The 24,592-nt window shown below is 43.7% G+C and overlaps 1 protein-coding gene across 1 annotated transcript; it reads left to right on the forward strand.

The window, feature by feature from the left end:
• Positions 1-284: 284 nt before the first annotated feature.
• Positions 285-24,505, forward strand: IBSP (integrin binding sialoprotein). The gene is made up of 8 exons (XM_066574833.1): positions 285-351; positions 2,049-2,079; positions 2,423-2,480; positions 5,878-5,928; positions 14,343-14,420; positions 15,184-15,225; positions 22,733-22,879; positions 23,446-24,505. The coding sequence occupies exons 1-8, from the start codon at positions 285-287 to the stop codon at positions 23,815-23,817; spliced, it is 846 nt and encodes a 281-aa protein (XP_066430930.1). The 3' UTR covers positions 23,818-24,505.
• The last annotated feature ends 87 nt before the right edge of the window (positions 24,506-24,592 follow it).

Consider the following 24,592-nt stretch of genomic DNA (forward strand, 5'->3'; position numbering starts at 1 on the left):
TAGTTTTTGGAGGGAAAACTAGATGAAAGGCTTTTTACTGCACTCTACTATACTCTGAAAGATCATTATATGTTGGCATTGGTGACCAAACCCTTCCAGTAAACTTAGACCTTCAATTATATGGAACGAAACAAACATGCTGGCATTGTAGGGACGTTTTTGTAAACTGTGTGGCCATAGCAAGTGTTGACATTACAGGTTCTTATGGTGAGAACGCTCTTGGTGATGTCACTCCTGTGGTTTGATTGGCTGGAGATGAACAAAGAGGGAGTTTATATTGCAATATGTCCAACAAATCCAACAAGCTAAATCTGTGCTCTTCACTCTTAGCTTCAGAACACTTTGAAAAAGGTAAGAAGGACTTTTCCAGCATTCATTCACTTATCTACTATTTGCCTTTTATGTGTTTATGTAAATTTTATCCTTGTATAAATTTTCATTCAGAAGCTGACAATAACTAGTAGTAACTATATGGATTAAATAGACTTTGGCTAACTAATTGTAATGAAGATCTACAGTGTCCTTTTCAAATATGGCCTTCTGGGGCCCTCTATTTGCCTGACAACAATATGATATTTATGTATAACATTTCTTATTTTATTTTATTATTTTTTTATTTACTTTGATTCTGGATGTTTTTAAAATGATAATGGCGTTCTTTAAAGAAAATCTTTTGAAGGCATATATAGACCAAGTGCCTTTGGGATGTTTTGAATTACATAAAGCTGATCTGGGAGGAAACTAAGCCTGGTTATTATTATTTTTGCTCAACTGAGCATCAATGTTAGTAGTATAGTGTGTGAGGTATAAACTTGGTTTTCATAGTTATTGAAAATTGGGATTCCAAGTAAAACAACAGCTTTCATCGCAAACTTGAATGGAAATCCATCAAAGTGTGATCTTCTGATAGTTCTTAGATATCAGTCAAAAGACATCATCATTGCAGTCCATAACCCTAGATCATGTATGATTACCACCACAAGCTTTAGAACCCTTACACATATTCAGAAAGTGGAAACATCTGCCACAATGCTTCAACCACGGAGCTAGACAAATCAATGAGAATTCCATTAGAGTATTGCATAAAAGATTTTCATACTGTATCAGAGTGGTACAAAGGGGTTCAGGTGCTCTGCAGTTTGGGTACAAGCATACAAACTGGTGCTAATTATGATTAAACTGTAGCTACACTTCTAAACTTATAAATACTACAAGGAAAGAGGGATAGTTGTATACTGAATACGTATGCTGAGCCAATGGCAAAAGTATGACATCAATGCTTAAATGCAGATAGATATCAGTAAAACTATTAAGAAGAAAAACGCTTCAGTAACAATTTAATGACGTCTTTGGCCAGTATAATAAGAAAACCACATGGAGTAGTAGGTGCTTAAGTGCTCTTCTGGTGAGTGGGTATCAAAGGAGATGTTAAAGGGCCGAAAATGGGAAGGCACCTTAATAGGACATTTTGTACTGTCTTTAATTATAAGGGTAAAGGAGGATGGGGAGGGAAATCAATATACACAAATTATTGTTGCATTATTATTGTTTTCAAAGATCTTTACATGTTTCTTTTATGTAATAACCCCTTAAGGACTTGGGTGTTTTGCTCCTAAAGGACCAGACACATTTTAAAGATTATACCCATGTGGTGGTTTAATTGCCCCTTTTTTTTTCTTCCGCTACCAGAATTATTTTTTCAGTTTTTTTTCCCATGACATATGGGGCTATTTTTTAATATATTTACTTTCACTGACATTTTCCCCATTTTTCAGTTTTATTAGGGATAAAACAGTAAAGAAATTGTTTTTTTTATTTGTTTTTAAAATTAGTATGTTTACAGCTATAAAATAAAGTATAGGAATGGCTTCCTCATTTTTGTTCAGACGTCTTGATATATAACTTCTATAGTTTTGGATTACAGGGTGCATATGGTGACAGTTTTAGTATATATATATATATATATATATATATATATATATATTTAGTCTGGGGTCATTTACATCACATTGTTTTGTTTTTTTTAATTTCATACTTTTCCACTATAGCTGAGGCGTCCATAGGAGCCCCAGTTACGGGGTAAAATATCCACCTGTAGTGACATCAGTCACTAACAGAGCTGATCTGGGTCTGTGATGCTTTTCTCAAACAGACTCCTTAAAGGGATTGTCCACGATAAGAAAAACATGGCTGCTTTCTTGCAAACACAACACGGCCCTTTTACATGGGTTGTGTCTGGTACTGCAGCTCAGCTCTCATTCACTTCAATAGAGCTAAACTGCAATATCACACATGACGCTATGGACAAGGGTGGCACTGTGTTTGGAAAAAAGCAGCCTTGCTTTTCGAACCCTGGACAATCCCATTAAAATGTAATGTATCATAATCTTCCTAAGCTTGTGCATCTCTTTTTAATTGACAGCAAAATGAAGACGGCACTCATATTTATCGTTCTTTGGGGTCTCAGCAGTGCGTTTTATGTGAGTAAGAAACAATAAGTGGTGACATTTTATATAGATTTAACATCTCATTATCTGATAGTATTAAATATTTTATCATTATTTTATTCTTATAAAAGCAATATTAGAAATACATTTTACATCCAAGCACTTGTAGATTAAAGTACAGACTGCCAACAGTCGTTGATGTCACAAGCACCAAGTCATCTTGACCGGTGGCACTCATCTTCCTCTCAGTGCTGTCCTCTGGAGCAAGGAGGCAGACATGTGTGAATGAGATTACATCTTTCTGTCAGCCCCCTCTATTCACTAAACTGTACTGAACTTTCATAAAAGTATATGGAGGTAGGCTAAACTACTTACCCCTATGCAATGTAGGCAAGTCATGTTGACATGTAGGTCAACGCCAGGCTCACCTTATGGGCCAGGGAGGACATGACCAGCAGCACCAATATGGTCAGGGTAAATTACCGCTTCAGCTGGAGAACGTCTTGCAATCTTACTATTATGCGTGATAAGTTGGTATTACGTGGGACAATTTGTCGGCAAAGCAAACTTATAGGCCACATGGTGATGCTTTAACAGACACTTTAACAACAGTCTCCTTCTTGGGTGGCGACACTGACCGGTGCCAGAGGTGTTTGTCACCTGGCAGCAAGGCACTTGCTTTCTCATTCAGCAATTAATCAGCTTTAGGCTTGCTTGCAAACAACGGCAAGGATTTGTGCCACAGTGCTGGGTGCATCAAAACACTTGTGGGAGCATCGGTCAGCAGTTCCTGCATGTACAAAACTCAGAACAAGTGCAAAAATTGCAATTTAAAGGTGCTCCATTCTCACTCCTACATACATGTGCAAAAGCCACCACCACACACATGGCTACATGTCATTACAAATACACAGTCATCCTTAAAGTGACAGTACAAAATACAAGCCTAAAATAAACTTCATATGGAAATATTTGCATTAACACATGGTCTGCAGCAAAGTGGTAAAATGCACGGAGGAATCTGCCATTACAGACCCATAGGCCACTCTCACACATGTGCTCAGTATAATGCCATAATTTTGATTGCGGCGCTTTGCAGCGATTTTACTTTATTTTTCGGATGCAGGTTCCTGCGTCTGACAGCGTGTTTTAGCACACCCTATAATTTTGATGGGTGATGAGGTGCGCTAAACATGGCAAAATAGAGCAGACAGCGCTTGAAAATCGTGGCGCTAGAAAGCACCGCAATCGAGTGCATGACTGCAAGGCCCCATTGAAATCAATGGGAGCATTATACCGCGGTGTTTAAAACGTCACGGTAATCGCGGTAAAAAGCGTATGTGCGAGAGAGCCCTTACAGACAACTAATATAAAACGGGTTGTCCGGAATTAAAATATTGATGACCTATCCCCAGGTTAGATCATCAATTTTAGATTGGTGCGTTCATCAGTTTAAAATTGGTGTGAGTCCGTTGCCGGAGATCCCCACTGATCAGTTGCTTGAAGTGGCGCAGTGTTACGATCAACACCAACCCTCCTTTCAGGCGAGTGATGTCAAGTTATTCACGATGTGGACTAAGTGCAGCTCAGTCCCATTCAAGTGAATAAGATTAAGCTGCTATACCAAGCGCCACCACTACAAAATGTACAGTGTTGTGCCTGGTATGCAGTGAAGAGCTGCAGTGCTTGCCTGGACACCGTGGCCTCTTCAAACAGCTGATTGCCAAACCTCCATGGATCTGATATGTGTCCTGAAGGCAGGTCACCAAATCCCAGAAAACCCCTTTAAAGAACAATCATAATAGTAACATAATGTGTAAAGGTTGAAAAAAAAAGACTTTTTTCCATCCACTTCAGCCTATTATCCTGCAATGTTGATCCAGAGGAAGGCAAAAAACACCATGAGGTAGAAGCCAATTTTCCTCATTTTAGGGAAAAAATTCCTTCCCGACTCCAATCTTGCAATCATAATAATCCCTGGATCACCGACCCCTCTGAAGTAATCAGCGATATAACATGTAATATTGTAACGCTAAAAAAAGACATCCAGGCCCCGCTTATAATCTATTAGTGAGTTCTCCATCAACATGTCCTCAGGCAGAGAGTTCCGCAGTCTCACTGCTGTTACAGTAAAGAACCCCCTTCTCTATCAGTGAATAAACCTTCTTTCCTCTAGAAGCAGAGGGCGCCCCCTTGTTACAGTCACAGTCCTGGGTATAAATAAATGATAGGGAAGATATTTGTATTATCCCTGATATATTTATACATAGTTATTAGGTCACCTCTCAGTCGTTTTTTTTTTTTTTCATCTAAAGTGAATAACCCAAATTTTGATAACCTTTCTAGGTATTGTAGTCCGCCCATTCCATTTATTACTGTAGTTGCCCGCCTTTGAACCCACTCAAGCTCTGATATGTCCTTCTTGAGTACTGATGCCCAACATTGTCACAATATTCCATGGGTGGTCTGACCAGTGACTTGTAAAGATGAAGATCAATGTTCTCGTCATGCACCCCTAGACCTCTTCTGATGCACCTCATAATCCGATTCGCCTTTGTAGCAGCTGCCTGACACTAGTTGCTCCAGTTGCATTTACAGTTAAAAGGAACCCGTTAAAAGGTTCATGCTGCACAAACCACAGACAGCATGAATCCAGGACAGGTAGGCCCATTGTCCCCATGTATGTGTTATTTTGAAATGCTGAGGTGTTTCAGAATAAACACATTTTAAAGTTGACTTGGAACTGAGCTCTAAGTCAACTCCATGGCATTTCAGAATAACACACACATGGGTGCACTGGGCATACTGACATGAAAAATTACTTGGAGAGTTTAGTTAAAGGAACCTGTCATTGGGTTTCTTCTGCCCGAGCATGGCTAGCATGAGCCTAGGACAGGTTCTTTTAACTAAAATCCCCAAGTCCTGTCAGCGTGTCCCAGTGGTTTCCCATTTAGTGTGTAATGGTGACATGTATTTCCTCTGCCCATGTGCAGAACCCTATATTTATCAGTGTTAAGCCTCATTGGCCACTTTTTTGCCCCAACTTGTCCAGATCCATTTCTAACTGTATAGTGTCCTCTATGTTGTGTAATGATTTCCTAATAATGTGCATTCTACTGAGATGGGTGAAGTGCATCTTGGTGATGTTTGACAAGATGAATGTAATCACACCGCGGAAATGGTTTTTTTTTAGCAGACATTGTACCTTGTAGACTAGTATTGCCAATACCCGCCTATAACATGTACTAGAACATTTCTGGGTTCACAAGCAGGCCTTATGTCTGATCTCCTACAACTTAGAATGTATTTATATTATGGTGCTTCCTGTCCGTTATTTATTTTTTGTTTTGAAAAACCCCTTTGCTAAACTATTCTTATACAGAAAAAAGGGAATTTCAGCTAATGTGTACTAAATATTTTCACTTTTAAGATAAATCGTTTCCAAAGGAAATGGAAAGGGGATGATTCTGATGAAAAAGGGGTAAGTGATATATTTTATTTTCTGGGGTATCAAAACAACCTTAGGGCTTCTTAAGACGAGTGTATTTGCTAGTGTTTTTGTGCGTGTTTTTGGTCAAACGGATCTGTCTTATGATGGAACAGCATCAAATAGACTCAATTGACTATAATTGAGTCCATTCGGTTTCCGCCGAGCTACCCAGCATTTTATTGGAAGAAAAAGCGTTGCATGCAGTGCTATATATTCTGGTATTTTGGTCCAGGATCTGCGCTGAACCCGATGCGAACCCGTCCTTACTTCATCATTTTAAAGATATAGATGTATTGCAAAAGAGCAAGCTCATAAAACTACATTAACTCTTTATATTTCAAGAGCTTCTTCCTCTACAGATGGGGGTTTGGGAGATCCTTATATAAAGGGTGGCTTCACACAGGCGTATGCGCAATTGGGTCGTGAACGTATTACTGTACTTTTTTGTGCACACAGGGCCTGTTCAAATGGGAGAGGTATATACTCCATGACTTAAAAGACTATTTAGTGTAATGAGGTCCAGATGTGATTCCCATATTTTGCGCATCCCACTGCATATTGCCTGTGCATTTGTGCACCCCTTACAGACTTCTATGGGGCCCTTTGGTGTGCAAATGTGCACAAAGTAGAGCGCGTTCTATTTTTTTGCACGTTATATCAATGGCTTCAATTCTCTGCATATTGCGAATGCAAATTATGCGCACACAAATACATTTGTGTCTTGGCCAGTGGATGCGAATTTTAGCTGTGTGCAGATAAAATGTTATTTTAAAGCGTTTGGAACAAATGCTGTAAGTGTATGTGTGGGATCACCATCTATATATGTTTTGGCAGAGAATACCTGCAATTACATGATTATAGAGGAACGTCGCGTTCACCTCCTCTACTTTAGAAGTCGCACTGTAAATGATCATTAAAGTGAATACATAGCCCAGCAAAAAATGTGATGGCACTTATTTTATAAGCACGCAAAATCTATTTTCAAAGTGGAGCCTTTCTGGATGGACTAGACCAATACTTGACCCCCAACCACTGCTTTACCTACTATATAACTAGTTTATGCAAAATGGTTAGATAAATATCCCTTTCTCTCCATTGCCTGCCAGTGTTTTTGTCATATTCACTGAACTGTGTAATGAAATTGACCATTCTGTCCACATAAAACCAACCATAGATGAAAAGCAAAAATGCACATTGAGAGCACGCTCATTCATATACAGGTACGCCACAAACTCTGTTCAAATGCTTTTCACTTCAAAGCTATCGCTAATGCTGTCACTTCTGTTCTCATCCTTGCTCTCAGTCTAAGAATTTCTTTCAAGTGCCCACCTCCAGGGGGCACTATTCACATTAGCCCCTCTCTCCTGTCCTCCCCTATGCACAGCTCACATGCACTCTATACTTTCTTACTACGCCTCACACCCCCTAATACCACTAACAAATATAACTGCCACCCCCATAAATCTCCTAACCATCTGATCACGCTTGCTATCTTGCTGCTACTAGCAGCTGGGGGTATCTCTCCCAATCCTGGCCCACCCTCCACTGCTCCTAACTACTACTCCCTACCTGACTCACTAAGACACCCCTCAAGCCCAACTGCTAGCCCACGCGAACCCTACCCTGACTCCTTTCAATGTGCCCTCTGGAATTGCCAGTCAGCATGTAATAAACTCCCCACCATCCACGACTATTTTACTGCCCATTCTTTTAATCTGCTTGCTCCAGAAACATGGATACAGCAGTCTGACACGGCATCCCCTGCTGCACTGTCTTACAATGGCCTGCAGTTCTCCCATACCCCGAGACCAGATGACAGGCGTGGTGGAGAAGTAGGTGCTCTTCTCTCCCCAAATTGTACCTACCAGGTCATCCCCCCTGTACCCTCACTCACCTTTCCATCATTTGAGGTACATACGTTACGGCTTTTCCGCCCACTGTCCATGCGAATAGCAGTTATCTACCGCCCCCCAGGTGCTGCTCGCCTGTTTTTGGACCACTTTGCCGCCTGGCTTCCCCATTTCCTATCCTGCGAAATCCCAACCCTCATCTTAGGCGATTTTAACATCCCCACTAATGACCCCAACTCCCCATCTGCCTCTCAGCTTCTTTCGCTCACCTCCTCCCTTGGTCTCTCTCAACTCTCAGCCTCTCCCACTCACAGGGATGGCAACACTCTGGATCTGGTCTTCCTCCGTCTCTGCTCTGCTTCCAACTTCACTAACTCCCCTCTCCTGCTCTCAGATCATAACATCCTCTCTTTCTCTGTCACGCTCCCTAACATCTCTCCACACCCACCTACCTACCGTACCTATAGGAAGTTTGAGGCCATATACACCCAAGATTTTGCTGAGTCCCTACAGTCCTCTCTGTCCCCTATCTCTCTCCTCTCCTGCCCCAACCTGGCTGCCGATCGCTACAACACCGCTCTCAAACATGCCCTGGATGAAGCGGCTCCCCCCAGGATCCAAGCCATCCGATGTAGACTGCGGTAACCCTGGCTCACGCCTCAAACGCGCTTTATCCAGCGGTGCTCTAGAAGTGCTGAACGGCTGTGGAGGAAGTCGCAAACATCCACAGACTTTCTCCATTACAAATTCATGCTCAGAACCTACAACCTCACCCTCCATCATGCCAAACAAGTCTATTTCACCTCTCTCGTCTCCTCATTATCCCACAACCCTAAACGGCTCTTTGATACTTTTCACTCCCTTCTCGGTCCTAAACCGCAGCCCCCAGTGACGGATCTCAGTGCTGTAGAGCTGGCTGCCTATTTCAAAAAAAAAATTGATGACATCCGTCAGGAAATAACTTCCCAATCCCAGACTAGGCCTGACCCTAGTCTTGTCAGCACTGCATCTAGGTCCTGCTCAATGTCTGTACTCAGACCAGCGACAGAGGAAGAAGTCTCCAAACGGCTCTTCTCTGCTCGCCCCACCACCTGCGCTAGCGACCCTCTCCCCTCACACCTCCTCCGATCCCTCTCCCCAGTGGTCATCTCCCATCTCACCACTATATTCAACCTCTCTCTGACCTCTGGCATCTTTCCCTCTTCTTTCAAACACGCCATCATATCCCCACTGCTAAAGAAGCCGACTCTTGACGCGACTGACGTTGCCAATTACCGACCCATCTCAAACCTCCCCTTTATCTCCAAACTACTTGAACGGCTGGTTTACTCCCGCCTTGTAAGCTATCTATCAGAGAACTCTCTCCTCGACCCCCTACAGTCTGGCTTCTGACCCCAACACTCGACAGAAACTGCCCTTACAAGGGTATCAAACGACCTACTGACAGCCAAATCGAGGGGCGACTATTCCCTACTGATCCTCCTCGACCTCTCCGCAGCATTTGACACTGTTGACCATAAACTCCTCCTCAGTATGCTTCGCTCCATCGGCCTAAAGGACACCGCTCTCTCCTGGTTCTCCTCCTACCTATCTGACCGCTACTTCAGTGTCTCCTTTGCTGGCTCTACCTCCCCTCCTCTTCCCCTTGCTGTTGGGGTCCCCCAAGGCTCAGTCCTCGGCCCCCTCCTTTTCTCTATTTACACAGCCCCTGTTGGACAAACCATCAGGAGCTTTGGCCTCCAATACCACCTCTATGCTGATGACACCCAGCTATATACCTCTTCCCGTGACATCTCTGCACCTTTCCTCCAAAACATCACCAACTGTCTGTCTGCTGTCTCCAACACTATGTCCTCTCTCTACCTAAAACTAAACCTCTCTAAAACTGACTTACTGGTATTTCCACCCTCCACAAACCGACCTCATCCTGACATCTCCATCTCAGTGTGTGGCACCACCATAACTCCCAAACAGCATGCCCGCTGCCTTGGGGTCATATTCGACTCCGATCTCTCATTTACCCCATACATCCAATCTCTCGCCCGAACATGTCAGCTGCACCTCAAGAATATCGCAAGAATCCGCTCTTTTCTCACCATAGACACGCTGAAAACACTTGTTGTTGCCCTCATCCACTCACGACTCGACTATTGCAACTCATTGCTGATCGGCCTCCCCTGCACCAGACTCTACCCTCTCCAATCCATCCGGAATGCCGCAGCCCGGCTCATATTCCTGTCCAGCCGCTACTCGGACGCCTCTGCCCTGTGCCAGTCACTGCACTGGCTGCCCGTTAAATACAGATTTCAATTTAAACTTACTACCCTAATCCACAAAGCCCTCCACAGTGCAGCGCCCCCCTATATTGCCTCCCTCATCACAATCCATCACCCAGCCCGGGCTCTCCGCTCGGCAAACGAAACTAGACTGCACACCCCTCTAATTCGAACTTCTCACTCCCGCCTCCAAGATTTCTCCAGAGCAGCACCAGCCCTCTGGAACGCATTACCAAAGGATACCCGGGCAATCCAGGACTCGAAAAACTTCAGGCGTGCTCTAAAAACGCACCTTTTCAGGGAGGCATACCGCATACCCTAAACCGACTCCTCTGTATGCCACCTGATAACATGCTCCCTGACCTATTGACTGCAATCCCTGCTAGCTGTCATAAACTGCCCCTGCAGTCATACCGATTCTGCCGTCACACGGCCAAACATCTGACCATTGTTTGTGTATAGAATCCCTCACTCTCCACCCCGCTATACCGTGCACATCTCCAGCCCTTTACCTTTTGTATCCCCCCATTACTTGTAGTATGTAAGCTCGTTGGAGCAGGACCCTTCCCTATTGTTTCCACCAACTGATTACGATTGTAACCGTCGTTCTGTAATTTTTTGTACTTTTGTCTTTCTGTATTCCCCCTGTCTATGTAAGCGCTGCGGAATATGTTGGCGCTATACAAATAAAGATTATTATTATTATTATTTACCAATAGAGAAATACATTTTGTATTACACTTTATTATTTAGTAGTCTGTCTATTATGTGTTTTTAGATTGACTCATAAAAGGGGTTGTCCCGCGAATTTAACTTAATGCCTATCCACAGGATTGGTGATAAATTATTACTGAGATGTAGTCCTACTGCAGGTACCCCCATTAGAATGGAGATCCTGCAAGTGTCCCTGAAGGAAAGAAGTGATAGTCTTGCATGCGCATTATTGCTCCCTTCATTTCTATGGGGCTGCCAGAGATTGTACTCGGCTGTATCTCAGACTGCCCCATAGAGATAAGTGATTGAAAAATTCTCCATAGTGTTACCTATTGGAATGGTAGCTACTAGAGATGAGCGAGCATACTCGCTAAGGCAAACTACTCAAGCAAGTATTGCCTTATTCGAGTACCTGCCCGCTCGTCTCTAAAGATTCGGCTCAATGTGTAAAGAGGTGAAGCAGCATCCACGGAAATTATTTCAAACGCTTTAATTCCCCCAGCATAAAACAACGTTTCAACCAACTTGTGGTCTTTGTTGGCTGAAACGTTTTTTTATGCTGGAGGAATTAAAGCGTTTGAAATAATTTCCGTGGATGCTGCTTCACCTCTTTACACATTGATTCCTCTTAAACTCGGTCCAGTGGATCCAGGACCGATTAAGAAGCGTGCAACTTCCTGCCCAGTGGGTTCTTCCCTCAGATAGAGCTTTGGCGTGTGCTGTCGTCGATTGTCTTTCTTGCTACGATCTAAAGATTCGGCTGCCGGCGCGGGTGAGAGGTGAGTTGTGGCGGTGAGCAGGGGGAAGCGGGGGGGGGGGGGGGGAGAGAGGGAGAGAGAGATCTCCCCTCCGTTCCTCCCTGCTCTCCCCCGCCGCTCCCTGCCCCCCGCCGGCAGCCGAATCTTTAGAGACGAGCGGGCAGGTACTCGAATAAGGCACTACTCACTCGGGTAGTTTGCCTTAGCGAGTATGCTCGCTCATCTTTAGTAGCTACCCTTTGAATCAATATCCGACAGGCCTTGCAATATGGGATGTGAGCCAAATCTGAATATCCATGAACTTACAGCTGTTTCGTGGGACTTCGCCCCACATCGGTGTACAGTAGGATTCTGGCTAGCTAGATAAGAGGCCATCAATGTGAATCCAGGGAGGTAATCTTTCTCCTTCTGGGGATAAATCATTGTTTGAGGCTGCATCTCCAATAACGTAGATGGGGATTGCAGCAGGTAACAATAGGTGGATGTGAGTAAGTGGACCCAATAGTCCTGGTAGGTAAATCCAAAGAAGAAAAGAGGAGGGTGGAGTGACATATTAAGAATATAATTTAAAAACAGATTTTTTTTTAAGACATATAAGGTTCTGCCAGTCCACATTTTGCCACCCTATATAACGGGGCACATTAATGTTACTTGCTGAAAATTAAAGACCATGGACCCTAGGTGCAACCCTTTTGATCAGAAAGATAATTGAAGCAAGGGAATTAACCCAATTCTTCTATATCAGTTAATAAAACAGCCAGTATACACGCGTTCTATTGCATTTTAGGTGCTGTTATTCTTTTTTTTGTTGATTACGCCAAGCACGTCTGCCCTATCATCTACCATACTCTATCTAGCCATTTCTGAGAAAGGGACTGTGTCCCCGAAATGCGGGGATCCCATATGTGGCATTTTTGGCATATACTGTCAACGGGAGTACTCCTTTACTCTGTGGGGAACACTGGCGTAACTATAGGGGAGGCAGGGGGTGCGGTTGCACCCGGCCCAGGAGCCTTAGGGGGCCCATAAGGCCTCTCTTCTCCATATAGGGAGCCCAGTACTATGAATAAAGCATTATAGTTGGGGGCCTGGTTACAGTTTTTGCACTGGGGCCCTGGAGCTTCCAGTTACACCTCTGGTGGGGAAGACTATAATGGTATTAGTGTAGTATGTCTCCACTGGAAGTATGGGTTGGCTGGGCTCACCTACAGGTAATGCAGGTGCTGGCCACAGCTCCCGATTGGTGGAGACATACTACACTAGAACTAGTACTAGTAGGCGGCTCCCAGCCCTCCTCATCCCAACCAATGCCGGTCAAGAGGAGTGTTCAGGAGCTTCCTGCTGTAGTAATGCCAGAGCCAGGAACCGGCTACTAGTACTGAGCGTTACTAGTGTTGTATGTCTCTGCTAATCGGGAGCTTTTGCGAGCTTCGGGCGTTACCTGTTGGTGAGTCCGGCCAACCCATACTTCCAGGGGAGACATACTGCACTAATACCCACTATAACTATCAGCATGTCCTGAAAGTCTAGAACTATCAGGGCATGCAGGGAGTTATAGTTCTTTATAGTGGAGATGACAGTCATTTCTTTGCAAAGTCTGTAGCTGTCAGTACAAGCCAGGACTTATAGTTACCCACAGAGACGTGACGAAGAATTTCTTCGCAATCATGGATGCTGAGGCCAGTGATCGGCTGTAGTGGTCACATGCCATTACAGCACATCATTGCTGGCAGCCTGTAAGCAAAGGCCAACAGGCGGCTACCAGAGCAACTATGCTGCACTAGAGGGACATAGAAGATGCCAGTAGTGCATTGTGTTGTTTTTGGTGTTTTTTTTTTTTTGGGGGGGGGGGTTTAACTACTACTTAACCCCTTTAAGAGAGGCATGCTATGGGTTTCAGAAACTTGGAGAAGGTAGTGAAAAGCTTAATTGCAACATCCTTAGTGGCTTCAGGCAGTGAAGGGCACATGCCTGGTGGTCTAAGGCAGGGAGGGGGTTAACAGGCAGAACTCTGGTGGTCTACAGAAGAGAAAGGGCTAATAGTCACATCCATAGTAATTCATTTGACAGTGAGGGGTTAATGAGGTATATTTTCGGTTGTCTAGGACAGGAAAATCCTAGCTGTCCCTGAACTTATGCCCTGGTTGCCCCCTTACCACAGCTACACCCCTGTATAAAAGAACTACAGCTCCCAGCATGTCCAGGCCATTATGGGTTATAAGAAGAAATTATAGGGAGAGAATATGGAAGGGGAGAACTACAAATCCCAGCATTTTCATGGTGTCATTGTGTGATACCAAATGACATTACAGAGAGGATGTATAAGCGAAGAGAACTACAACTCCCAGCACTTCCAGGCTCTTATTATGGGATGTCAGAGGATACTGCAGGAAGGAAGAGACAAGAACTAAAAGTCCCAGCATTTATCTCACTACCAGCTGCTGACACACCATAGAAAAGACTGAATCCATTACTTCCCTTCCTCCTCCATACAAAGTTCCGCTCCCTCATAGCACATGCTGGTAGCGTATTTGTGCAGCGCATTACCCCTGAACAAACACAGTGAATAGAACCCATTTCAATGAATGGGAGCATTATTGCGTGTTTTTTGTGTACGCAAATGTGCACAATGGCATATTAGGGGACATCTAATAATATTTCACAACACTGCTGATAATGCCGTTACATAATATATCATTGAAAGTGACTACAAAGGGAGCTTCACTTAATAAGACGCTGTACGATGTATTTGCTGTCTCAGTAGCAGAATGTACAATCAGTGAAACAATGTATTTTTCATCCGCCAGGCAGTAGGAAACAGATACAGCAACGTTCTCAGACACATGTACTTCCAGGCACCTCCAAGATACATAACTTATGCCAAGGTAAGAACAAGCTCTTCTATGTAGCAAGTACTTTTTATGCCTCAAGCACACACTGGAATTTGTGGTGGATTTGTGGCAATGTGCGGATACATTTTTGGGGTCGGGAAGGATATTGTTTCTCCTTAGGGAGAGCAGCTAGAAGGTGTGAGGAGACTTATAAGGCCATCCATGCTCCTCTGGGAAATATGCAAATGGAATGATGGAACAATACCTCTACAGCACCACCTATTGGAAGGCAGCATTCCTGCAAGTCAATGTCAGACCTTGTAACAATGACTGGGAATATGAGTCAAAGATAGAATCTTCTCCAGTAGGAAAAGACAGCCATGATAATCTTTTCCTTCTGGAGAAGACTCTGGCTTTGGCTCATAATTCCCAGTCATTGTTATAAGGCTTGTTAAAAGGTCTGACATTGACTTGGTGCAGAAAATTTCCACAACGAATCCGCAGCGTTTTTGAAAAACTTGAAATACAAGAGTTAAATCTAAAGGCAGGTCTGCAATTAAAATGCAGCCAAATCCACACCATTTAGGAGCAGATTTGGCAACTGCAGATTTTGATGCAGATTCGCTATGGATTTTCCACTGTGGAAAGCTAGCAGTAAATACGCCACGTGTGAAGGTGGACTAAGCGCTCTCTACCTTCTCCCTCAATTCTAGGTACCCTGTTACTACTGATAGTATTATCATTACCTGTGATTACATATTTCTCTTAAATAAAAATTGCCCTCAGACCACATGATGTGTTTTATGAAATATTTTAGGGAAGCGATTCTTCAGAGGAAAATGAAGATGGCTCTGATGAGGTATGTGAATGGCCGGCGACTCAATGTTTTCTTTCTCTATTTTGCATGCAATATTCAAATAAAAATATATAGAAATAATATATAATAAAGCTCTATAGCAGGGGTGTCAAACTCATTTTCACCAAGGGCCACATTGCAATTATGGTTGCCTTCAAAGGGCCGATTGTAATTGTAAGCAATTGTATAATAATAGTGACCACCATAGTGGCCGCAGTAGTAATAGTGACCCAACTAGTAATAGGGTCCCCCACAGTGACCCCGGTAGTAATAGCATCCCCTATATTGGTGGTCCCACTAGAAATAATGTCCCCTATATTGGCCTCAGTAGTAATAAGTGACCCCCATAGTAGTCCCAGTATAATAGTGATTCCCTTATTGACCTCTGACCAGGCAGCATCCCTACAGGCACAGCACTCACCCAGCTCCGATCCCATGGCAGCAGTCTCTTCTAAATCTTTGACCTTTCCCCTTGGCATCCATGCTGCGGACAGTATGGTGCACACAGACACCGGGGGAAAGAGGTTTGTGGTCACAGACTCTTTACTGCCACCGCCAGATCAGAGCTGAAGGCTGGGTGAGTGGAGTGTCTGTTAGGTTGTGCTCTTTAATAATAAGACCTTTTTATCAAATTTTAGTAAGCTGGTGTGAAGGCTAGAATTTCGGGTTCAGTTTTCAGTGAATTTTGCACTTTTTTTTCAATACAGACACTATTTTATATACATATTTGTAGAGATGTTTTTTTCCTGGATGGATGCCTGTTACTATTCAAATTTCTTAGGTATCACTTCCCCCACTATCTTGTTCATATCATTTTCTTCTCTGGATTCTCTTCTAGTTCTTTCTTTGTAGCTGCTACTAATAAAATGCAAGTTTCCCCCAAACTATTACCGTACTATTGAATTCCCCTAGGGATCACTTCTCTGACCCTTTCTATTGCTTCCTTTTTTTCTCTGGATTCTCTTCTCCTCATCCCAAAGAAGGACTATAAGTCTGAAACGTCGCTACCTGTGAATTCTTGTTACATGAAACCTTTTGTTAATTGATATAAAATGTCTATAGTGTAGTTCCTTTTTAACAATTTTTTGGCTTCTAAAGAACCCCAGGCAGTAAAGCTCTGAACTGGCACACAGTTGGCAAGTTGGGCTTTAGAGAGGAGTACAACCATTTGGGACTTTACGGCACTAGTCCTCATAGTGTGTAAAAATAGTGAAATCACCCAAATTAAAAACTTTTTTAATAGTATGTTCTTAACCCATTAAAGACCAAGCACTGTAAATTTACAGCGCTGGTCCTGGGCTTTAATCCCGGGTGATAGTAAAATATGGCGGAGAATTAAAGCGCCTGCTCCTGCAATGTAAAGGTAATTGTTACAAAAATAAGTTTTAAAAAATTGCAGAATAAAATAAAAATATGTATATATAGAAAAGAAAACGACCCGCCGCCAATGCCAACCTAAACTGTCGCCATGTTTGCCCTGTAATCCAAGACTATACAAATTGTACAGCGATCCCTCGCTATATCGCGGTTCAATGATTGCGGCTTCAGTGCATTGCAGATTTTAGATAGACCATATATAATTCTGTTTTTACAAAGTTTTTCGCTATATCGCAGAATTTTGCGGTACATATAGGAAATAAAATACACCACTAGCGCTTGCCAACGCAAGATTGTACACGGCACACTATTGGCTGATGGAATGTGTTCTGTATCGGGCGCTGATTGGCTCACTGATCGTAGCATCGGTCTGTTTGTTCACTTTTGCGATTGTTTGGCAGTTCACCCAGCAGATTGATTTGTGTAAATATAGCGCTGCTACTTCGCTGATATTCACGTATTGCGGGGGTCTCTGGAATGTAAACCACACGATAGACGAGAGATCACTGTATATCAAAATCTCCATAACAAAATGAGGAACCCAATTCTGTACTTTGTTTTAGCGTAAATATACTAATTTTAAAAATAAACAATAGAGATGAGCGAACGTACTCGTCCGAGCTTGATATTCGTGCGAATATTAGGGTGTTCGGGATGCTCGTTACCCGTAACGAGTACCACGCAGTGTTCCGGTTACTTTCAGTTTCCTCTCTGAGACGTTAGCGTGCTTTTCTGGCCAATTGAAAGACAGGGAAGGCATTACAACTTCCCCCTGTGACGTTCAAGCCCTATACCACCCCCCTGCTGTGAGTGGCTAGGGCGATCAGATGTCACCCGAGTATAAAAATCGGCCCCTCCCGCGGCTCGCCACACATGCCTTGTGACTTAGCTGAGGGAAAGTGCTGCTGCTGGTGCTGCTGTAGGGAGAGCGTTAGGAGTCAGTGTAGGCTTCAAGAACCCCAACGGCCCTTCTCAGGGCCACATCTACTAGTGTGCAGTACTGTGTTAGCACAGTATTTTTTTTTTTTTTTGTCCAAAATTGGATCTGCAGAGCATTGCGCCCTGCAATAGGGACAGAAGTGGGGGTTAGGCAGGGAGAGTGTTAGGAGTTAGTGTAGGCTTCAAGAACCCCAACGGTCCTTTCTAGGGCCACTTCTATCCGTGTGCAGTACTGTCCAGGCTGCTGTTAGCAGTGTTGCATATTTTTTTTTTTTCTCAAAACCGGCTGTGCAGAGCATTGCACCCAGCATTAATACTACAGGGATAGAATTGTGTAGGCAGGGCCAGAAGACATTTATTATTCATTGAATACACGCAGTGGGGTCTTCCCTAAGCTAAAAAGGAAAAAAATTATATTTGGCCTGCCTGTGTCAGTCCTAAGGTCTCCGTGTACGTGTGTGCTGCGTGTACAACGTACAAAAATCAGACGCAACCAGCTACGCTTTACTGCAGCCTAGCGCCATTGTCTTTCCTGACTGGCAAATACCTGCTCTGCTAGAGTTAATAACTCTGCTACACTATACTTGTGTGACACTTTTTGGGTGTCGAAGCTGGACACGTGGCCTGAACTCGCGCTGTATGCCCTGGAGGTGCTTGCTTGTCCTGCGGCTAGCGTCTTGTCAGAGAGTGTGTTTAGTGTGGCTGGGGGAATCATCACGGATAAGCGTACCCACCTGTCAAACGACAGTGCCAACAGGCTTACACTCATCAAGATGAACAAAGCCTGGATTTCCCCAAACTTCTCTTCTCCACCAGCGGACAGCAGTGATACGTAAGCAATACGTAGGCTGCACCCGCGGATGGAAGCTACGTTCTCTCTCACCATCCAAAACGGGGACATTTCTGCTTCATCAATCTGTGTCTAATATTCCTCCTCCTCCTTCTGCTCCTCCTCCTGAAACCTCACGTAATCACGCTGAACGGGCAATTTTTCTTAGGGCCACAAGGCTCACTCATAATTTTTCTAAACAATTTTTATATGTTTCAATGCTCTTAAAAGCGTTGAAACTTTAACTTGAACCAATTTTTCGTTAAACTGGGCTGCCTCCAGGCCTAGTTACCACTTAAGCCACATTAACCAAAGCGATTAATGGGTTTCACCTGCCATCTTGGTTGGGCATGGCCAATTTTTTGGATGTACATTAGTACTGTTGATACAGCAATTTTTGTGGGCCCTCGCCTACAGTGTAATCAAATGAATTCTTGAGCCCACCTGCATTACAGCTGACGTTACATCCGCTGTGTTGGGCAATGCAATGGGATATTTTTGTGTATCGCCGGTGGGTTCCAGGGAGCCACCCATGCTGTAGGTGCACACGGAGTTTAACCTACATCTGTCCACTTGTAAAGAACCCCAGTCTGACTGGGGCATGCAGTGTGGGCCGAAGCCCACCTGTATTAAGCACGACATTACTACCTCAGCTGTGTTGGGCAATGCAATGGGATATTTCTATGTACCGCCGATGGCTTCCTGGCACCCACCCATGCTGTGGGCCCACAGGGAATTATAAATGCATCTGTTTCCACTTGTAAAGAACCCCAGTCTGACTGGGGCATGCAGTGTGGGCCGAAGCCCACGTGCATTAAGCACAACATTACTACCTCAGCTGTGTTGGGCAATGCAATGGGATATTTCTATGTACCGCCGGTGGCTTCCTGGGAGCCACCCATGCTGTAGGTGCACACGGAGTTTAACCTACATCTGTCCACTTGTAAAGAACCCCAGTCTGACTGGGGCATGCAGTGTGGGCCGAAGCCCACCTGTATTAAGCACGATATTACTACCTCAGCTGTGTTGGGCAATGCAATGGGATATTTCTATGTACCACCGGTGGCTTTCTGGCACCCACCCATGCTGTGGGTCCACAGGGAATTATAAATGCATCTGTTTCCACTTGTAAAGAACCCCAGTCTGACTGGGGCATGCAGTGTGGGCCGAAGCCCACCTGTATTAAGCACGACATTACTACCTCAGCTGTGTTGGGCAATGCAATGGGATATTTCTATGTACCGCCGGTGGCTTCCTGGCACCCACCCATGCTGTGGGTCCACAGGGAATTATAAATGCATCTGTTTCCACTTGTAAAGAACCCCAGTCTGACTGGGGCATGCAGTGTGGGCCGAAGCCCACCTGCATTAAGCACGACATTACTACCTCAGCTGTGTTGGGCAATGCAATGGGATATTTTTATGTACCGCCGGTGGGTTCCAGGGAGCCACCCATGCTGTAGGTGCACACGGAGTTTAACCTACATCTGTCCACTTGTAAAGAACCCCAGTCTGACTGGGGCATGCAGTGTGGGCCGAAGCCCACCTGTATTAAGCACGACATTACTACCTCAGCTGTGTTGGGCAATGCAATGGGATATTTCTATGTACCGCCGGTGGCTTCCTGGCACCCACCCATGCTGTGGGTCCACAGGGAATTATAAATGCATCTGTTTCCACTTGTAAAGAACCCCAGTCTGACTGGGGCATGCAGTGTGGGCCGAAGCCCACCTGCATTAAGCACGACATTACTATCTCAGCTGTGTTGGGCAATGCAATGGGATATTTTTATGTACCGCCGGTGGGTTCCAGGGAGCCACCCATGCTGTAGGTGCACACGGAGTTTAACCTACATCTGTCCACTTGTAAAGAACCCCAGTCTGACTGGGGCATGCAGTGTGGGCCGAAGCCCACCTGTATTAAGCACGACATTACTACCTCAGCTGTGTTGGGCAATGCAATGGGATATTTCTGTGTACCGCCGGTGGCTTCCTGGCACCCACCCATGCTGTGGGTCCACAGCGAATTATAAATGCATCTGTTTCCACTTGTAAAGAACCCCAGTCTGACTGGGGCATGCAGTGTGGGCCGAAGCCCACCTGCATTAAGCACGACATTACTACCTCAGCTGTGTTGGGCAATGCAATGGGATATTTTTATGTACCGCCGGTGGGTTCCAGGGAGCCACCCATGCTGTAGGTGCACACGGAGTTTAACCTACATCTGTCCACTTGTAAAGAACCCCAGTCTGACTGGGGCATGCAGTGTGGGCCGAAGCCCACCTGTATTAAGCACGACATTACTACCTCAGCTGTGTTGGGCAATGCAATGGGATATTTCTATGTACCGCCGGTGGCTTCCTGGCACCCACCCATGCTGTGGGTCCACAGGGAATTATAAATGCATCTGTTTCCACTTGTAAAGAACCCCAGTCTGACTGGGGCATGCAGTGTGGGCCGAAGCCTACCTGCATTAAGCACGACATTACTACCTCAGCTGTGTTGGGCAATGCAATGGGATATTTTTATGTACCGCCGGTGGGTTCCAGGGAGCCACCCATGCTGTGGGTCCACAGGGACTTCACAATAGGGAGTTGTACCTGCCTGTGTCTATGAATTAAAAACCGCGGTCTGACTGGGGCATGCAGACACCTTGACAGAATGAATAGTGTGTGGCACATAGGTTCCCCATTGCTATGCCCACGTGTGCAGCTCCTGATGGCGGTGGCACAGGATTCTATTTCTCATTGCTTCTGTACAGCATTGTGGGCTATCGCCCCGCCCCTTTTAAAGAGGGTCGCTGCCTAGCCGTGCCAACCCTCTGCAGTGTGTGCCTGCGGTTTCTCGTCATGGCAGACGCACTTCTAAATAGACATGAGGGTGGTGTGGCATGAGGGCAGCTGAAGGCTGCGCAGGGACACTTTGGTGTGCGCTGTAGGGGGGAGGGGGGAGGGGGGGTTGGGCAGCATGTAACCCAGGAGAAGTGGCAGTGGAGTGTCATGCAGGCAGTGATTGTGCTTTGTTGGAGGTAGTGTGGTGCTTAGCTAAGGTATGCCATGCTAATGAGGGCTTTTCAGAAGTAAAAGTTTTTGGGAGGGGGGGGGCCCACTCTTGCCGCTATTGTGGCTTAATAGTGGGACCTGTGAACTTGAGATGCAGCCCAACATGTAGCCCCTCGCCTGCCCTATCCGTTGCTGTGTCGTTCCCATCACTTTCTTGAATTGCCCAGATTTTCACACAAGGAAACCTTAGCGAGCATCGGCGAAATACAAAAATGCTCGGGTCGCCCATTGACTTCAATGGGGTTCGTTACTCGAAACGAACCCTCGAGCATCGCGATAATTTCGTCCCGAGTAACGAGCACCCGAGCATTTTGGTGCTCGCTCATCTCTAATAAACAACTAAAAGTGTAAAGAAATTTTGGGGCTTCTAAAAAATAGGGAAAAAAATCTGTAAAAAACATTCAAAAATAGCCCTGTATGTCAAGAAAAAAAAATACAGCAAAAATAATTTTGGTAGCTATAGCTAATGAAAAAGAATAGAACTGTACAACTAGCACATGGGTAAAATCCCTAAAAAGTGTCTGGTCCTTTTGAATGGAAATACCCTTGTGCTGAAGAGGTTACATTACCCATTATGGACATTTTAATTGTATTTTTCATTCTTATATGCTGATTTTGATACATAAAGTGTGACATTTATGTTTACAGGTCAGGCTTGCAGATATGGTTGGTCATGATTTTATCATCTATTTATTTTTACACATTTCATTTTGCATTGCTCACACACTGAATACACAGCATATATTAACCCCACTGATATTTGCCAAAAAAAATCTAAACAATTTGTAAAATTCAGTGTGAAAAGGAGAATAAACAGTAAAATGGCAGCTGAAGGAAATGAGCGATTCCTATCCTTCATAAAGTTTTTTAAAGTAAACTTTTCACTTTACTAAATTTGTATGTGCAGAATACAAAACAATGTGGCATGGAATCTTCTATCCTGTTTTTAAATCCTGTGGTTTTATGACTCATTGCAAAGACCTTTTCCCAGTAATGTATTCTTGCTTCTAAACCACCATAGAGGTTAACCTCAAACACAACAAAAGGCAGAGATGCGCTGCTCTGGTTATATAGATTCCAGATGACTCTTCTAAGAATGAAGACAGGAGCTAAGATAAAATACTGATATTTGGTGCAACATCAAACCCTCAATAAATAAATGCAACAGGGCAAAACGTGGTAAAAAAAACAGGCCAGTCATAGCCAGAAAATGAAAGAAATACTACTGTGTTGCTTTCCTGTGTGTTTTAATAGTTAACTGCTATTTTTCTGGTATTATATGTTATTTTACTTATCTGATTATAGCAGGAAGAGTCGGTGGATGCTGGTAAAAATGGAAACAATGCTGCATCAGAGGAAACAGGAGCAGAGGAATCAGAAGGAAATGGGGCAGAGGAAGAGGCAGACTCTGAAGGTGCTGAGGAGGAGAATGGAGGAACGTCTGCTCCAGAGGTAACAACTCTTCATTAAACCCATTGGAGGAGATTTATCAAAAGTTGTACAAGGAAAAAGTAAAACAGATTCCCATGTTAAAGTATTAAGGTAATCACTTAATTTAGGTGATACTCAAGGGGTATCGTAGCCTTATTAATCAGGTATGCCTAATTATTATTTGAAGCTTCAGAGAAGAAAACAATGAGAAACGGTCAAGTGATGTTTCCAAGCTCTTCTGTTTTATTGTTCCAATCCAACAGGTTATATAGTGTGGCACCCCCCCACAAATTCAACAATTCAAAGTCTACAACATGTGTGATACTTCTCTCTTACTAAAACATTACAAAGGTTAATTATGACAAAGCTGCATGCTCAGCGTCTGATGCCCTGTTAGTAAAATTTAACTACAATGCCTGTCTTTTGCATACGTACTTCTTCTTATGCACATAACATTACTGCGTAAAATAGAATTCAATACTTTCCCACCTATAATAACCAATCAGGTTCCTGGCTTCATTTTTTACAGCAGGCTTCCAAAATTTAAGAGAAGCATACACGTTTTATTGTTTTTCTTCTGCTGATAGGTAGAAGAAACAACTGCAAGTCAGAATGAGACCACAAGCATCATCCAAGAAAGCAGTACTGAAGCACAACCTACACAAGTCGCTATTATTGAGGAAACAGCTGCCGTTCCTGCTGAACTCCCTAGAAGTAATGATTATGATAACCTAGGTACTGAGGAAGGAAGCAATGGTGGTGTTCCAAGCACGGCACCTGTATATGAACCCGATAATAACGGGTATCAATATGAAAATGGCTATTATTATCATGAGAATGCTGTTGAGCCTAGAGGAGTAAAAGGTGAAACCTATGGAAGGTATGAGGATGAATATCAGTATAGAAACTATTTGCATCAGCTCTACGCTCAACAATACTACCAGCATTATTATCAGTAGACTGAAACCATTGGAAATGAACACATTTCATAATGAGTTTTAGGATTTGTTAATATGTTCTCTTTAATTACTGAATTGCTATCGGTTTAGCACTTCTTAAGGATCATAAACTCTGATCATTCAAAAAACAGTTTTGTTAATTATTTTGGTAAATATTCATTGGATCAATCGAGTCTGATTGTCCAACTCAGGTATCTCCCTTTCCTTTTTCTTGAATACAAGTAGTATATAGGTTCCTCTATCACTGGAAGAGAAGGACTGGTCTCATCTATCACAAAATGTATATGTATTTTTACATCTGTAACATTGATATACAACCTCAGCATACTGATATTTTTCCTCATTATTAAAGTGTTTTCAGTGGGATACACTGAATAAAAAAAACAGTCTCCAAACAAATGAATTGTGTTTTGTGAAGAAATCCGACAACTCTTAGTGAATCACATATTGCTAAATCAATGGCAAATGAACCACTTGATATTTTTCTGGTGAACTCTTCTGAGCCAAAACCATTGGCAAGTACAACCAATGATGTCTGTTACTAAAACGTATTTGCATATCTGTAGAGTGTCTATGTCTTCACCACTTTAAAACCTAATGAGGCATTATATGGACATTAACGTACATTTGCTGCTTCATGTGTATTCCACGAAACATGTAAAAATCATAATAAAATACTTGCTCTCTATTCAAGAGTTGTGTCTTTGATCAAGATAGAGATATACTGGAAATACTGTAAATTCATCAGAATGAGATCAAAAGGTTTAGTAAAGAT

This window comes from Eleutherodactylus coqui, chromosome 7, assembly GCF_035609145.1.
Source record: "Eleutherodactylus coqui strain aEleCoq1 chromosome 7, aEleCoq1.hap1, whole genome shotgun sequence".
In the NCBI taxonomy this organism is placed as follows: Eukaryota; Metazoa; Chordata; class Amphibia; order Anura; family Eleutherodactylidae; genus Eleutherodactylus; species Eleutherodactylus coqui.

Excerpts from the sequence above, each read along its gene's own strand:
- IBSP (XM_066574833.1), top strand. The coding sequence starts at position 285 with ATGTCCAACAAATCCAACAAGCTAAATCTGTGCTCTTCACTCTTAGCT. Across the intron at positions 2,481-5,877 it reads GTCTCAGCAGTGCGTTTTAT|ATAAATCGTTTCCAAAGGAA; the intron begins GTGAGTAAGAAA and ends TTCACTTTTAAG. Across the intron at positions 5,929-14,342 it reads ATGATTCTGATGAAAAAGGG|GCAGTAGGAAACAGATACAG; the intron begins GTAAGTGATATA and ends TTCATCCGCCAG.